The 16,431-nt window shown below is 38.3% G+C and overlaps 2 protein-coding genes across 2 annotated transcripts; both read right to left on the reverse strand.

Moving 5' to 3' along the window:
• Positions 1-399: 399 nt before the first annotated feature.
• npm3 (nucleophosmin/nucleoplasmin, 3) lies at positions 400-3,280 on the reverse strand. The gene is made up of 5 exons (XM_065297020.2): positions 3,066-3,280; positions 2,291-2,376; positions 2,087-2,206; positions 1,793-1,886; positions 400-1,506 (listed from the first exon to the last, which is right to left on the reverse strand). Exons 1-5 carry the CDS (start codon positions 3,136-3,138, stop codon positions 1,397-1,399), a joined length of 483 nt encoding a protein of 160 aa, XP_065153092.1. The 5' UTR covers positions 3,139-3,280; the 3' UTR covers positions 400-1,396.
• Positions 3,281-3,689: 409 nt separating this feature from the next.
• oga (O-GlcNAcase) lies at positions 3,690-16,005 on the reverse strand. Its single transcript, XM_065297021.1, has 16 exons — positions 15,352-16,005; positions 15,126-15,177; positions 14,941-15,038; positions 14,729-14,859; positions 14,475-14,646; positions 14,284-14,382; positions 13,924-14,208; positions 13,602-13,760; positions 12,868-13,493; positions 12,251-12,425; positions 8,103-8,188; positions 7,082-7,186; positions 6,244-6,335; positions 5,883-6,075; positions 5,635-5,794; positions 3,690-5,516 (listed from the first exon to the last, which is right to left on the reverse strand). The coding sequence occupies exons 1-16, from the start codon at positions 15,512-15,514 to the stop codon at positions 5,380-5,382; spliced, it is 2,733 nt and encodes a 910-aa protein (XP_065153093.1). The 5' UTR covers positions 15,515-16,005; the 3' UTR covers positions 3,690-5,379.
• Positions 16,006-16,431: the final 426 nt, after the last annotated feature.

The raw sequence follows: 16,431 nt of genomic DNA on the forward strand, positions 1-16,431 counted from the left end.
TTTTAAAAAACTGTGGTCATACAACTAAATATTAGTTTAGTGATTCACAGGATTGCTAAATCCCAGAAAAAAAAAATGTTTGTACAAAATAGTTTTGAGTTTGTACAGTCAAAGGTAGACACTGCTATTTTTTTGAACACACCCCTTTCAACTAATTGCACAGCCTTAAGAGCGTGCATATCATGAATGCTAAGTCTTGTTTGTTTTCTGAGAATCTACTGAACCTACTGGTAACTTGTTTGCCACGTAGCAATAAAAAATATACTAAAAACCTTGATTATTCTGGTTAGTCACATTGTACTGCTATTATTTTGAACAAGACTGTATGTATATATCTATAGCTTACTTTACCCAAATATCTACAAAAAAGCCTGGAAAAAAAACACAAATTGGCATCAATTTTACTAAAACAACAAATTTTATTTACAGAATCCGTAAATAAATCTTTAAAAGTACAAAACTGGAAACCATGGCATTCCTTCATGACTGATCTGAACATCACATTCCCCAATAAAACCCCTCACTTTACCAGTCCTTGAAAAACAGACATAAATTTAAAATCTAAACATTACGTTTAAAAAAAGATTAAGGTGTAATAAAATGAAAAACTCCAGAGAACAGTGCTGGTGGTTTCCAAAAAGGCAGCTGCAGACTGAAATTGCAGCTTTTTCAGCTGAAATCAAGGCTTTTCACTGTCCACTGTCAGTTGCTTGTTATATGGTAGACTTTTTATATTAATATCATTACACATTGTGGTAATTACATTTATAAGTACATCTGAAAGCCACATAGTGGAAAATGGCTCAGTAATAGGACCGTAAAGCTGTTGGCAGTCCAGATAATTTGACGCTGCAACAACCAATCCCTTAAAGGGACAGTTCACCAAAAAATGAAAATTCTGTCATCATCTACTCACCCTCATGTTGTTTTAAACCTGTATCATTTTTTTTGTTCTGATGAACACAAAGTAAGATATTTTGAGCAATGTTTGTAACCAAACCTTTCATGGACCCCATTTACTTTCATAGTATTATTTTTTCCTACAATGGAAGTGAATGGGATCCACCAACGGTTTGGTTACAAACATTCTTCATAATATCTTCCTTTGTGTTCATCAGAACAAGGAAATTAATGCAGGTTTGTAATAACATGAGAGTGAGTAAATGACAGATATTAAATTTTTTGGTGAACTATCACTTTAATCCAGAGGGTTTGTAACACAGCATTAAACTAAATAAAACATTTTAAACGTGAAGGCTTTTACCTTTCTGTTTAACATCTGACAGGTAAAAAGTGTTGCCTCCCTCCGTCATTTCATAGGAGGACAATTGAATCTAATATTGTAGAAAACGTACAAAGGTTTGATGTAAACATCACAAACTGAGCTTATGTTAGATTAAAGCTTCTGCTTTTTCTTGGCTGGTTTGACTGAGGGCAGTTCCTCTTCAATATCATCATCATCATCCTCCTCCTCATCTGACATTTCAGACTCTTCATTCTCTGTGGCTAAAGTGGGAGAAAAATAAAGAGAGCATTCAGAATATAAGACTAAAATACATTTATGCGTTTGGCAGATGCTTTTATTCAAAACGACTTTTTGTACTAAGTACTAAACATTTGATCAGTATGTTATTAGTACTGGAATCAAACCAATGACCTTTGCTCTGTTAATGCAATGCTCTACCAATTGAGCTTCAAAAAACAACTTTTCAGGTTTAGTCGGTTGAAATGCATTCTTGTGCTTAAAAGACCAGCTTTGAGTGGGGATCAGATACAGCGTTTTATCCCTTACCGACTAAATGGAGCCCACTGATAGTCACTGGTCCAGATCCAGATTTCAAGCGTAGTGTTACAGGAGCCATCAACTCAAACTCCCCCAGGCTCACCTGAGTAGAAACAAGTGTTACAAATAATTTAAAACATTTTGTATCTATAATATACAACAGTAAAATGTAAAAACACACATAATAGGTGTGGCCAACTTTATGCAGCACTGCACAGACCGAACGCCATATGACGTCAGTTTGCGCAGCGCCGCATTAATAAGTCAAACGCACGAAATCACGTAAACATTCGTTAACTTTACCATGGGTAAACATGAAATGTGAAGATTTGCTACAGGCACAGATATTTTTTTTCCTTGGTGATTCATAGCGGACACTTCCACCACGTTATTCTCCTCTTTGGCACCGTCACCCAAACAAATCTGATGGTTTGAGAAAAGCGTTAAGTTATAGTCATGTGGTTAGGCATAGACTTCAGAAAACCATTTTAAAAAAGTTGTACGAACCGTTCTCAGCTCGAGAAAATGTTCCACATCATCATCTTCATCTGCCTGAAATGTGTAAAAGGGAACTTCGGATGACAGCTGACAACCTACAGAATTACAAAGTCACAGTATTACGACTTTAAAGTAGGGCTGTCAAAAGATTAATCGCGATTAATCGCATCCAACATAAAAGTTTGTGTTTACATAGCATATGTGTGTGTACTGTGTATAAATATTATGTATATATAAATACACACACATTCATGTATATATTTAAGAAATATTTGCATTTAAATACTGTATATACATTTCTATAATTTATATTATATATAAATATAAATATTTTATATATAAATATAACAATTTTTTCTTAAATATATACATGATTGGGTGTGTTTTTATATATAAATAATAATTATACACAGTACACACACATATGTTATGTAAACACAAACTTTTATTTTGGATGCGATTAATCGCGATTAATCTTTTGACAGCCCTACTTTAAAGGCTTAATGCATCCAATGTATAGTTTTTATATCAACACGTGTGTTCTCTGTGAATCAAACTACATTAGCGTTGCTAACAACCGTGCTAACGTTAGATGATCAGTGTTTCAAATGTAATACAGTTCGACAACACGTTGAGTAACATATTTGATTTTTAAGCTATATGAACTAAAAAAAAAAAAACAATTGTAAGAGCAAAAAATCTAAGAATTGTAGATGACCTGTTCCACGTGTGTTGTGACCAAATGTACAATGAGTGAAACACATGATTTAGAGATTGAGCTTACTGAACATATAGCTTTCCAATCGCGAGCGCGAGTCAACCTCACAGTCTGATGCTTCGTCCTCCATAAACGACATAATTGTTCAAACGTGAATAATATTTCAGTAGACACCAGAATAATCACAGCGCACGTCGCGCTTTCAAAACACACGCGACAAGTACGCTGAAAGCGTCGCAGAGATTGACGTCATCAACACGCTACGTTCCAGGCAACTCGGATATAGGATTTTTCCCACCACAACCCTGAAATGCCTAGAACGGCGTTCTTTAAATGCTATGAAACACTTTAAGGAACGGTTAACAGGTGTTATTGATTTGTCACAGGCTAAAATGTATGTTTGTGCCGCCTTAATATGAAAACATCTGGCACTGACCCATCATATTTCAGTAACAAATTTTTTTTTATATTTCCTAATATATGCTGGATTAATCTCGACTCTGTCCGGGAAACTGCCCCTAAATGTTTTTATGTTATTTAATTCAAACGTTTTTGTCGGGTTTGAGGTGGGAAATATTGTACATTCGAGTTGTGTGGAATCTTCTACATTTTTAATTTCCCTGCTTTGTTTTTTCGTGTATAGATAAGTGCGTACTACTTATTAACGATAAAGATTTTTCCTTTCACTCATTAAGGAGATTTACTTTTTATTTAAGATGCCTTTCATTTAACATTTTTATAACCATCTTAATTACATACAAACCTTACAGAAATTACTATTTCACATACATAATCATAATTACATCGAAGTACAGAAATGTCTTATCTTTTTTAAGTAGATGCATTGTATATACCTTTAAAAAAAAGAAGAAAAAAAGCCCTTTACATGTGGACTAACCAAACCGTAATGAGCCAAGCAAAGAATTCTGCAAACCATAAAAAATAAACACTAGCCAATTTAGAGAATACAACGTTTCTTGATTGTGGGTGGAAAATGAGGCTGAATATTTCAAGACCCAAACTGCTGGCCCATCACATGCAAAAACTATGTACATTTTTACTTCAACCCTGGCATTATTTGTTACAAATAGGAATGAGAGTCATTTGTGCTCACCTGGTTATTCAGGGTAAAGCATAACATTAGGAGAATATTATAAAAAGTAATGTCAAAAGCATCAACATGGAGAAAATCTTATGGGTCATCCATCTGGGTAAATAATTCTGAGATGGACTTGGTTGCTTGCTAGAGAACTGCATTTCAGAGAAACCCAAATGTGACTCTTATATAAATGAATAAAAAGGCAGACAGTGAATAAGAACAGGCATATGAGGGATGATCAAGTACTCCGGTGTCATTTATTTTTTTGTCCTCATTTTGGCTGAAGACAACATTAAATCGGCTATAAATTTCAAAAAGACCTGCTGTCAGAATTATAGCTTAACTTATAATGTACTATATTAAATGCCAAATTGTGGGAATGTACCTCTCATTAACATAAACTAAAGGAAAGCAACAGACATTTTTTTTATATATAAAAATGTATTAATAGAGAATACACATCCCAAAGCCTTCCACAAAAATATCTCATGCTGTCTTAATGAAAATGAACATCTGCCCATTTAAGTGTTTGTCTTGCCCATTTTATCTTTAAGAATAACCGAGAAACATCCCATGGATATCTTTAGACTTCAGTATTTTCTAAATGACCTCACTCATATATTTTGCACCTGGAAAATTGCAGGATTTATTACACCGTCTTGAAAAGCAATAACACAAACCGTGGCTGTTATGAAGTCAACTCCTACATTATTGCTGGAACACTGTAAAGCATTGAAATGAACCATTTAAAAAAGTTGCAAAGTGAGAAAGTCTCTTATCAATGGTGAGTTTTAGTCTGAAAATTCTATACATGTCCACTTAAACATGCACATATGCTGAACACAAACTGCAAGCCAACCACATCTAAGAGACTTTGTAAACTCAATAGCACTTGGCCAACTCAAGCCGTCTGCCCACCGGAGAAAAAAGGCTTCACTACGAAGTAACTCACGCATCCTGAATTACTCTTGCAGGCTCAAACTCAAATTCTTTAACCCTTTCTCAAACCCCACAAATGTGTACACACACACTCGCTCGCAAACTCTCCTAAATACATCATCACTGACTGGCAAAGAACAATATATGAACAGCACCTACAATTATAAAAGTGCATTAAGCCTAATAAGATGAAATGGGCTACCATTACAGAGTTGCTATTACAAACATGTGATTGTTTTATGAACAGGTAGCAAGATGTTCTCTGGGCCTTGAACGTGGACCAAAGCTTTGTGCACTTTTTAGGAGGCTCCCTGTATGATGAATCTATGACTTCACACAGATTCACAAACTCCTCCCCATTATAATAATGTCTTTTGGGAATCCCTCCATTTTGGCAACTTCAAAGCAGCCAAGTTTGCTATAAAAGTCCAACATTCTTTTATCCATCTGTCGGACCTCACAGAAAGCACCATGTGAGCCTGAATATCAAAGGAAAAGAGGAAAATCAAATGAATGAACTAGAAGACGTTTTTTTTATTAAATAAAATAATTAGATTTAATCACTTAGACTTATACACACATGCTAACGCTACATACCATTGGCTTTAAGCGATGACAGAAGACAACCCATCATACTCTTGGCAACACTGGGGTCGGTAACCTTTGCATGGATGTCCACTTTAATAAGTGATGGGAAGTTACTAAGGAATGATTCTGGCAAAACATCCTCCTCCTCATGGAAGCTTAGCATCATTTTCTATCAAAACAATTACATCAACATTAACCAAAAACATTAATGATTGATGTACCATGTAAGATATGGAATGGGTGGAGTGGGTTCTAACCTCAGCCTCTGACAGGTCTTTTTCGGTGTCTGGCTTGATGTATTTTTCCTGCATGAACGGTATCCAGCTCATCTTGCATTTCTTCACGAAAGGTGTGACATCCACAGTTCCCATAGCATAGCCACAAATACCTTCGTCATCTTCGAGCACAAAGCCATAGTCCGGACTGAGACTCAGAAAACCTCCCACTAACCTGGAGTGAGGATACAACAAAGGTCATGCCTAAATGTCTTAGAGGAGGTTATAGTTTTCTCAGATTTAAATACCCCAAGAGAAATAAAACAAAGGGTTTAAGGGCTTTCTTAATCAACATTCTTAATGCAATAACAGGAGTTATCGTAGTAAGACGCAGAAATCACACCTGTCTCCAATAAGGTCTGGCGAGTCATCTGAGAAAAGAATGCCCTCACAGCTTTCAGTGTACATCTCCTTGCAGATCTTATAGACAGAAGACTGAAAGGAGACAGAGAGCGAGAGAGGCAGTGTGTGAAGCCATTTTTATTTCACATAGTGCAATTCCTCTAAGGACTAACAGGTGGACCAGTCTGCTGTATCAGCAGAATAGTTCAGATAATTCTGCAAATAAACCTTAAAGCAAAGCTTAAACTGGGACACCTCTGCTGGGAATACAAGCGGCCAACAGCAACATTTTATTTACATATACAATATCTACAGATGTATTCTACAGTTTCCACAGCTTGACTCAAAGTGCACTCATAAGGAGACCCAAAAACATTTTGGGAGGGGGTTGAGGACTGGAATTGAGATTTAGTAAACACTGAAGTGTTCCCACAGCTTAGTTAACTTCAAATTCAAGGACTTTCAAGGACTTTCCAGGTCTAATACCCCCAAATTCAAGGACTAAATGTGGGGACACATTTCAAGTGAGAGCAAGGTTACATCATGATACCTTTTAAGATACATTGTTACAGTTCCCTTTTGAGGGAACTCGCGCTGTGTCACTGCGGTGACACTTTTGGGGATGCCTCCAGGGGTATGTATATTTTCAAAATCTTCCCAGGGCCTTGAATTTTTCCCCCAAATTCACAAACTTTCAAAGACCTGTGGGAACCCTGACACTGGCTTTATTAAACCTGAATGATCATTAACCGAATGAAGACCTGGTTCTTATCAACTAAAAAAAAGGGGAAATTTTATGCACAAAAATGATCACTGATAAAAATGCATACAAAGCATACCTCATCCTTAGGAAAGTAAGGCCTTATGGAATAGATTTTTGAAGTTGGCAATGATGGTGGTGGCTGGTAGAAAAGATCATTTGCCCCCTCAATTGGCAACAGTCTCTGTGGAGACCAAAGCAAAAGTTTAAGATAGTTAGTAGATTTCTCTATAAGACCTTGTGTGTGAACTGCTACTGAAACTTCAGCACTTCAGAGTTTACCTGCTCCAGCTGCACAAACACTCGCCTAATACCGGCATGAAAATCAATGCTATCACAAATAAATGTGCTACTCTGGTCGGTCGGTCAGTGTGCAGCAAGAACATGTAAACAGCATCATAGGCATCATTAACAAGTATGTGCTTTTTTACGTGTGCCTCTTTTTTCCCGAGAGAAACCAAAATGAAATTCAAGTGCGCAGGCTTGGTCTGAGAAAGGCTTTGCTGGATAAAGGAGATGCTCCTTTCCCGCTCGTTTTTTCGCTGCGCGAGAACACCCTGTTGAGAAAAAGAATGAGGCTGGCGCGCAGAGCAAAACTCCATGACCAAATACTTCTTGTACAAAACGTCACGTATATTTTTTTCATGACAAAAAGTCAGAACTTGAGAATAGTTACAAAATAAGAATTTAAGGACCAGACCGATAATGCATCATTTGTTCGTGGAGCTTTAAGTAGGCAGGCTCGCATGCGCAGTGTTGCGGACGCAGGCGCAGACAAAAGCGAGGATAAATGTCCTGCAAAGAAACCAGATGTCATAAAATAAAAAACTAGCCATGTTGCGCTGTCGCATGCGCAAGGGGAAAAGCAGCATCTCATTTGGGCAGTTGCTGAAAGAAATTTATACTGGGTTAAAACACCCCACCATCCCAACCAGTGGATCTGATCTTTTGGAACCCATTTCAATATTAAGTGGCCGAACACCCATACACACAACTGCTCTCACAGCTCACCTTAAACAGACCAACCCGTTGCATTTTGCAGCCATACCGACATACCAAACGAAAAGAAATCTTGTAGCATTCTGCTGGCAATTCAATACCTGGAACTCTCCTGCTAGACCGCCCCTAAAGGCCCAGGGCTCTTGGTCGCCACTTAAGAACTGTGTTGATGACTGACTACGACACCCTGTTGAGATCAGATCCAAGCGGAAAACATGTGAGGGGCTTTCTGGCATAATGAGGGGGAAGGGGTATAAGGTACAGGTGTCTTATATCCAAATGACTCCATTGAAAACAAACGCAGATACTACAAATACTACACCTCGACGTTAACAATAGCGATAAACCTTCGGCCTAGGGCTCAGTCAGCCTAAGCTTACGTTCACAGAGGGCTTACACTGACAGCAATGCCTGATTTGGGCAAATAACTTGGTCTGCAAATGTAGCATTTATGTTTAGTGGGGCTGGGTTAAGGTGCTACACTATTTCTTATTGCTGTCTGATAAATAAATACATGAGCGTTTTTGGGGATTTTCTTGGTTGTGCATCACCAGTTTGCGCTCTGGTACCAAATACGCTTCAGCTGTGTAAGCCCTCTGAATGCTAAACCTTGTCTGAAGTCACATTTAGACCTATCTGCCTTGTTACATGACTTACATGAGCTTCTTTCATCAGCCACTGTAAACGCATAATAAAAGAAAGCACCATTTGAATCCCAAAAAGCAACCCCTTATTTTCAAACGTGCCGTCGGAATCATTCCAGTCAAGGCACCTGTTTGCTCCTGCAGTGGATATCCAGGATAAAACTGGGTGCTTTATCTTGCCACCCGGCAGACGGGTGATTTATATTGCAATGGAAGAATCCATTAATTCTCGATACTGTAGCCGTTCCAACGTGAGAAGATGAAATCTCCGTGTCATGTAACAAGACAAATGCGGCGCAGATACAGGAGTCAAACTTCTCCTGTTTTCACTCAATTTGATCATACCTATCACACATCCTGTGTTGAAATGGCAGGACATACATCACACGCGCCATCTGAGGGGAATTTGACCACTTTCTTCCCTTCATTTTGTATGCAGAAAATTATTATTATTATTATTGACTCTGTAGAAGTTTTGATGTGCTATAGAGGGAGTGTCTAGATTTTCCCCTAAGATGGTGCGGTAAAGCTGGTCTGAGCCACTTCAATTGGGCCTAATGATAGAAACAAAAACCATGTTAGAGCTGGCAGAGAAAGAATTGGGGGTTAAAGGCCTAACGCTTGAGCTATCGCTGCGCAAATGTGACTTCATCCAAAAAAAAACCTTCCTTTACCGAGACGTTGAAAGAAAAACTATAGTGTACATTTACAAAACCCCGAAAAGAAACACGATAACAGCAGCACTGAGCATACATCGGGCACTGTCCATCCGATAGCAGTAGATACTTGTGCTGAGGATTCTTCCATCTGTACATAATGAACGGAAAAACAATAGAAGAGCTCATTAGTAATTGATCTCAACTCAACAGCAGTGAGGCGCTGACTGAATGCTATCTGCACCGCTTCGGATGGGAAAGCTTAAAATTTACCATGTTCTGAACTCTCTGAGAAGCAGATCAGGCAAGAGTCCACACAAAAACAAGGATCATTTTGGTTCATATTTTATAAAAGTTGCACTTAAATGTGAGGGGGATCTCTTTAGATGTGCAATTGCTCCAAAAATGATTCCACTATAAAGTGCACACTGAATAGTGCAGAATATGATTTCTCCCCTCCCAACTAATACTTAGTACTATGCCAGTTTTGGTTGCTGCCTGCTGTGTTGCTTTGTTTTCAAGCTGGACAGAAACCTGTGAATGAAATGTGGTTACCAAGGTAACCCAGGCCATGCTGGTGCTATAATTACTCAACCAACTTCCAACAAAAACCTCATTTATAGCAGAATCCATTACTCTAAGTGAAATGCAGCTCATAAGTCATACAGATAACAAACAAGAGTGACAATAAAATCAGAACTAGTGAGCGAAGCAATCGTCAAAATATATGAGCCACATAATGACAGAGTTGCTTCTCGGATTGCACAAAGGAATTGAATTCATGAGAACTTTACAGAACTCACAAGCATATCGTATTACTTTAGCTAGATATTTAGTTCAGTTAGAGTAAAGCATACGCTGAGGTTTTTGTGGTGTACAATTTCAAACATAATAAGCAGACAAAGTCTTATTTTATTACTTTTATTGTTTTTTCTGTTATGATGCACCAGAATAGCCTTACATAGCCGCTTTGCTTTCCAAGCTCGCATGCGCAGAGCGCTAGGGCGTAAGGGGTCTATTTTCCATCTTGATCACACCCTTGATCTAAAGAGATGGCAACAGATGTTGCCAGGTTAAGTCACAATGATACTGAATACACAGCAAGCAGCAGGACCCAACTCTGACCACAGCCATCCAAAAACAATTCAGTCTATCATCTAGTGTGGATTGAAGGACAGGGATTGGCTAGCAATGAGGAAAGCATCCAGTCAGTAGAGGAAAACAATATTTACACAAAGAAAATGAAGTAAAGTGAGTGGAAACTAGACTTCAATTGTAATTTCAGACTTCGCCCAAGAAATTTTAGTGCTGTGTGTGGAGCCGGTCATACCATGAGCGAAAACTGAGGTGATAAGAATTCGCTAATTCTTGCGTCTAAAAATATGCATTGCCATCTGTTAAGGAATTTTGAGCACCTGAAATCTCACAGATGTCACTTTGAATCAGGAAGAGCGGATGCAGATGCTTTACAAACTAACGTTATGACACGCGGTAGTTTTCTGTGGAATTTATTGAAGGTGCTCCGATCATTAACGGCCGATAAACATTGAAAAGAAATTTGATCCGATCATAAGAGCCAATTCTATGACACAAAACTTGCTAGGCTCGCAGTTAAGCTAGATTTGTTTAACGTCACATTACGCAGCTCTGTAAAGACAGAAAAGTACACAGCTGCATTTCTTGACATACCAGGAGATGTGAATTTGTTAGGGGGTTGGGTTTGTTAGTCCTGGACTGTGAAGTGGCAGAAGCTTTATTTGTTGAGCTCTAAGCTGTTCCCAATTTACTTTTGGCCAATATTGTGCATAGCAAGATCGTCCTGCCGCGATACACTTAGTATTATTTTATACTCATTTATTTTTTACTCGTTTATTCAAATAGTATGAGCCGCATGCATTACAAGCTTTCTCAAGTGAGAAGTTCGAGCCGGGCGCAATATACACTTACCAGCTCTTTCATGCAATGCGCCTTGGTTTTGCAAGTGAGAATGTTAATTTGAAACTATAATGATTATAATAATGGCATAATTATTAAACACATTCATTGACAAACAACCCAGCTATAGTCATGAAGGCTATTGCAATCAAAATGTGTCTGACTATCGTCGATAGATGATACAAATGTCTATTGGCACTACCCTATTCCCAATAAACCAAGCATAGGCTGCTATGGTTTAAGTTGCTACTATTAGAGAGGAAGTGGAATATGTTGCCCGACAATAAATAAACAATTGTCAAATCATGGTTCTTGTTTATTATATTAAATAACACATAATTTTTAATCTTTTTTTAAAATCACATACTACATTTATATGGCTTTAAATAGGACATTTCACAACACTTTAGGATATCGAATAAATGACATAAATGACACTCTGGTGTCCCCAGAGTATGTGTGTAAAGTCATATAGATAATTATTACAACATGTTTAAATTGCCACTTTGTAGGTGTGAGCAAAAATATGCCTTTTTGGGTGTGTCCTTTTAAATGCAAATGAGCTGATCTCTGCACTAAATGGCAGTGCTGTGGTTGGATAGTGCAGATTAAGGGGCGGCATTATCCCCTTCTGACATCACAAGGGGAGCCAAATCAATGACCTATTTTTTCACATGCTTGCAGAGAATGGTTTACCAAAACTAAGTTACTGGGTTATTCTTTTTCACATTTTCTAGATTAATAGAAGCACTGGGGACCCAATTATAGCACTTAAAACATAGAAAAAGTCAGATTTTCATGATATGTCCCCTTTAAATAAACCATTTGATCTGTAAATGGTATCGGGCCAAACTGCTATCAGTGATCCTCCCCAAAAATCCTAATCGGAGCACCCTTAGAATTTATTGCACGTGCTTTGGTATTCTATTGAATGTTGTTGAGTGATCTATTTCATGGGCTCAGTGTGGTTAAAAAAGCCTTGAGCAACAAACAAAGAGATGATGCCATACATACCTAACCACTGAACAAATGATTTCACCATTGAGATGATACTCTTGATATCCCAGATATAGGGATACAGGTCATACAGAATGGTCCTGTTGGCGGAGTTGGAGAGTTTGGTGAACATCTGGATGACCGAGCAGCACATCTCCTCAAAGTTTTCTGCTCTGGAGTGCCATTCAGCTACCTGAGAAAACAATTGGAAACAATATTCAGTACCGCACTATTCAATGCAACCTAAACGCACATTTTATTAACTAACAAAGGCTCTTCCTCGTTCCTATCATAAAGGCTCCACCATGTGGTGTAAATAATGATTGCATTTCCACCATTTTGTTTGACTGAAGACTAGTGTTCAAAAAGAACAGAAAAAATTAGCTTAAACATTTTTTTGACAATGATTATAGTTTAATAGTCTATAGTTTTGTCTCTGGGAATTGAATACAACTTCAACATTTATAAAATTGTGTTTGTAATATATGCTTATTTTTAGGACTCGTGTTATTTTCTGTGTTTTTGAACATCTAGAAATTTGTGAAAAGTTGGCTAAACAATCTGCAACATACATAAGTAACTTTATGTCCATGGTTTCATTTGCAATATGGCATCAGCGAATCTACATATCTCACCTTCTCTGGATCCTTTCCTTTGGAGTTAACACTGACAAAATTGCTATTGGCTCTCAACCAGTTAAACTCTTTCAGCATTTGTACTGATTTCGGACCGTGCTCATACGGGAGATAGAAAAGCTCAGCCAGGAGGGTCAGATCCTCCAAAGTAAGTGCCTCAGTAGTGAACAGTGGTTTCTCATTGGGACCTGGAACAAACACTTCCTTGTTGAGCTGATCATCAGTCTGCATCGGTGCGATGTCGCTGCCTGAATCCTCCTGAATCGACATCTCTGGAGACTTGGACTCTGCCAGGCTCTCTTTATCCGTGTCCATAGGTTTGAGATCTTCAGTCATCTTTGCCTTGACGATCTCCGTGAGGATCTGGTTGACATTTTTAACTTCCTCTACCTCGTCGTGTTTCTCCACCACCATCTCCATAGGTTCTTCATCCAGCTCCTTCTTCTCCACCTCCACCTCCTCTTCTTTGCAGAGCACGTGGGGTTCATCACTAAGAGGCACGGCTGGGATCATGATTGGTTGTTGGAAGACTGTGGTCACTGTAGTGGAAGAGCTCAGACTGGACGCATTAAGCGGAGGAACATTCATAGAAGTGCTATTAGCTCCACTGTGAGGTACTTGTCGACCTGCAAAGGAGAAGAGAAAGATTCATTCATTGACACTAAAAGCAGAAAAAACATGATCATCACACAAGTGGCATTTAATTGAATAGAGTCACATAAAGAAAAGCTTACTGTTATACTGATGAGGCACTCCAAATTCATTCAGCCATTCAGAAAGTGCCAGCTTGAGCGCAATTTGTGGGCTATACAGGATGTCGGTTTCTAGCTCCTCATCACTGCCTTCATTTTCTAGCTTTATCTGAATGGACACAGTGCTGTCTTCACTGTCCGCTATGAAGAAACATTTAAAAGATAACATTTAATCAATAATGAATTATACGTTATAGTTAATCATTATGAAGAAGAATGAGGTCTTCTTGTGCTATGATACATACAACATGTTTTTTAATAAAACATGTGAATCAAAATGATGTTTCAATTAAGACATACTTACTCATGACAACATCTTTTCGCACCCCATTCATATTAGACTTGTACCATGTGGCTAACGTATGAATGGCAACAAAATTGGACTCAAATTCACAGTTGGGGTTGGTGAGGACTCCCTTAAGCCGGGGTATGAGTTCTGTGGATCGTCCTTTATAAGGCCCCAAGAAAAGTCGCTTCTGATCATAGTCATTGGCGTGAATATTGTCCCAAATAACAGGAGCTCTCCTCAGAATCTTTGTGACTTCTTCAATAGATTCAACAGTTATGTCTTTAGAAACCACTTTGGGACCTGTCAAAAAAAGATGGTATATTAAAATCCTAAAATAGAGATAAACATGGTATCCTCTCCATAAAAACAACCTACCTGTCCATAGCACATCAACTCTAGGAAGCAGCTTTTCACCAACTGTACGCAGGTATGGCGACTGTGCCACATTTGGATAACAAAATGTTCCACAATATTCTTAGGACAAAATGACAAACGAATTAAAGTGAGACCTACATTATAGAAAAAAATACAGTTTAGTAACATATTGGTTGGTAAAGGCATCTTACCTGTGGGGCAAAACAAGAATATTTCAGGTTCTCCCAAATACTGAAAGATCTCATTGGTGATAGACACCTGGGCATGTGCAAAAGAGCTGAATACCTCCTTGTCGGCCGGACACATGTTATGATCGATGTCATCAAACAGTAAAGCAAAGGACTTGCACCCAAAATGTGTGACCTGCACAAAAGACAGAGAAATGAGGAAAAGTGAGCCAGAATAACACTGAAACCAGCATTGTGTAGATCAGGTTGGTTTTTACCTGGTCTAGTTTCCTTTTCAATGTAGACACTTCCTTTTGATTTGAGAACGTAATGTCCAGACCAGGGGAAATGGCATAAATGAACTCGATCCCATGCTCTTTAGCAGCACTTATTAAAGTCGTGAGTTGTTCTTTAAAAGAAATGAGAGAAATGAGACTACGAAACAGAGAAAAAAAGATAACATCTATGTGTGCGTGAGTGTGACTATCACCTGCTTCTTCAACAGAATACATTTCTCTCCAGAACATTCTGTGTTTGTAGTCATCTTTTGGGGCGTATAGATATGTGTTCAATCCCCATTTCTGCTGCCTAAAATAAAAAAAATTGATTATCTAAGTTTTTACTTCTGAAAACAATACAAGTTGTTACAATACGTATATAAACATGTTGTAGTACCTTCTGAAGAGCTCTTTTCTTTGTTCCATTGTCCATGGCCGTCCATAAAAGCCTGTTGTGAACAATAAAAGTCAAACAAAAGGTTTTGACAATCGGCACACGTGTTTCAGTCAGTCAACATTAGAAATCATGTTGGTAACTAACTGAACTCGATGTCAATTTTATCTTTCACAAATAAATTACAGTTGGCAACCTCCGTATATTTTATATTTATATGGCAACTTACCCTCTACAACACCAGTGATGAATTTTCGGTGGCCGCCTGTTCGCTCAAGTCCGATACTGAGCTCGTCAACTGGAACTTCATTATCTGCAACAGCTTCCGTTGGCACTAGATTTGCTTCACTTTCTGGTTGTGACGACTCAATTATTTTGTCTTTCTGAACCATTTTCACGTATGCACGTGCCACTGATGTTTAAACTCGCGATTTGGGCGTCGGGCAGAGCTTCTCTCGTGCAGAAAGATTCACACGTTCTGTTGACGTTACAGTGTTAGTAGGCCATCGCGTGTAGAACGGTATTCAATCGGACTCTGCATTAAACTACATGCACTTCGTGTTTAATTGAAGCTGCAGTCGTAGGCGTGCACTGTTCGAGCTTTCTAGATTATATTGATATCTGTCTGTTAACCATTTACAAAAGGAGCGAGGTTGGTAATGCCGCTAGTAAGCCAAACAATTCGTCGTGATTTTCTATTAGATGTCGTTGAGACACATCGTTCGCTGGAGTTTTATTAACGACGATTAACCGAGCTGCACGATTTGCAGAAAATTTTGGATATCACACCACGATTTTAATTCGATCCTGTCAATGTAACGCAACGTCCATCAACCGTGTTTAATTTTGCACTCTTCTTCCTGTTTACACTCACTGCGCATGCTCAGAAAACTGGTTTGAACCAGTAGTGGACGGTTCATAGTCTGAAAACAAATCCCTACAGATGCTCTTAAAGGGACAACAGTCTCGTCCAGAATGAGAAACGTGTAGTAGAACACCTGTATAGTTAAACTTATTCAGGCCGACTACATAAATGTTTTATTTCAGATTTATGTCAATGTAGCCTACTGTATTGTTCTCCATAACACGCTGTTAAAGCATGTTTGTAATTTATGTAATACCGAATGTGCCCCTTCTGCATCGATATGGTTTCTTCGTACGGGCGCAAACTTAAAAGTCCCATCACATATGTATAAAACAAATTGTAGAACAATTTTCTCGTTTTTATGATAAAGAAACACACCCGGTCTCTATTTATATCATATGCCGCATGTAGTGACACTGGGTCTTATGAAGAAGACCTTACTAA

The sequence above is a fragment of the Paramisgurnus dabryanus genome, chromosome 20 (genome assembly GCF_030506205.2).
Source record: "Paramisgurnus dabryanus chromosome 20, PD_genome_1.1, whole genome shotgun sequence".
In the NCBI taxonomy this organism is placed as follows: Eukaryota; Metazoa; Chordata; class Actinopteri; order Cypriniformes; family Cobitidae; genus Paramisgurnus; species Paramisgurnus dabryanus.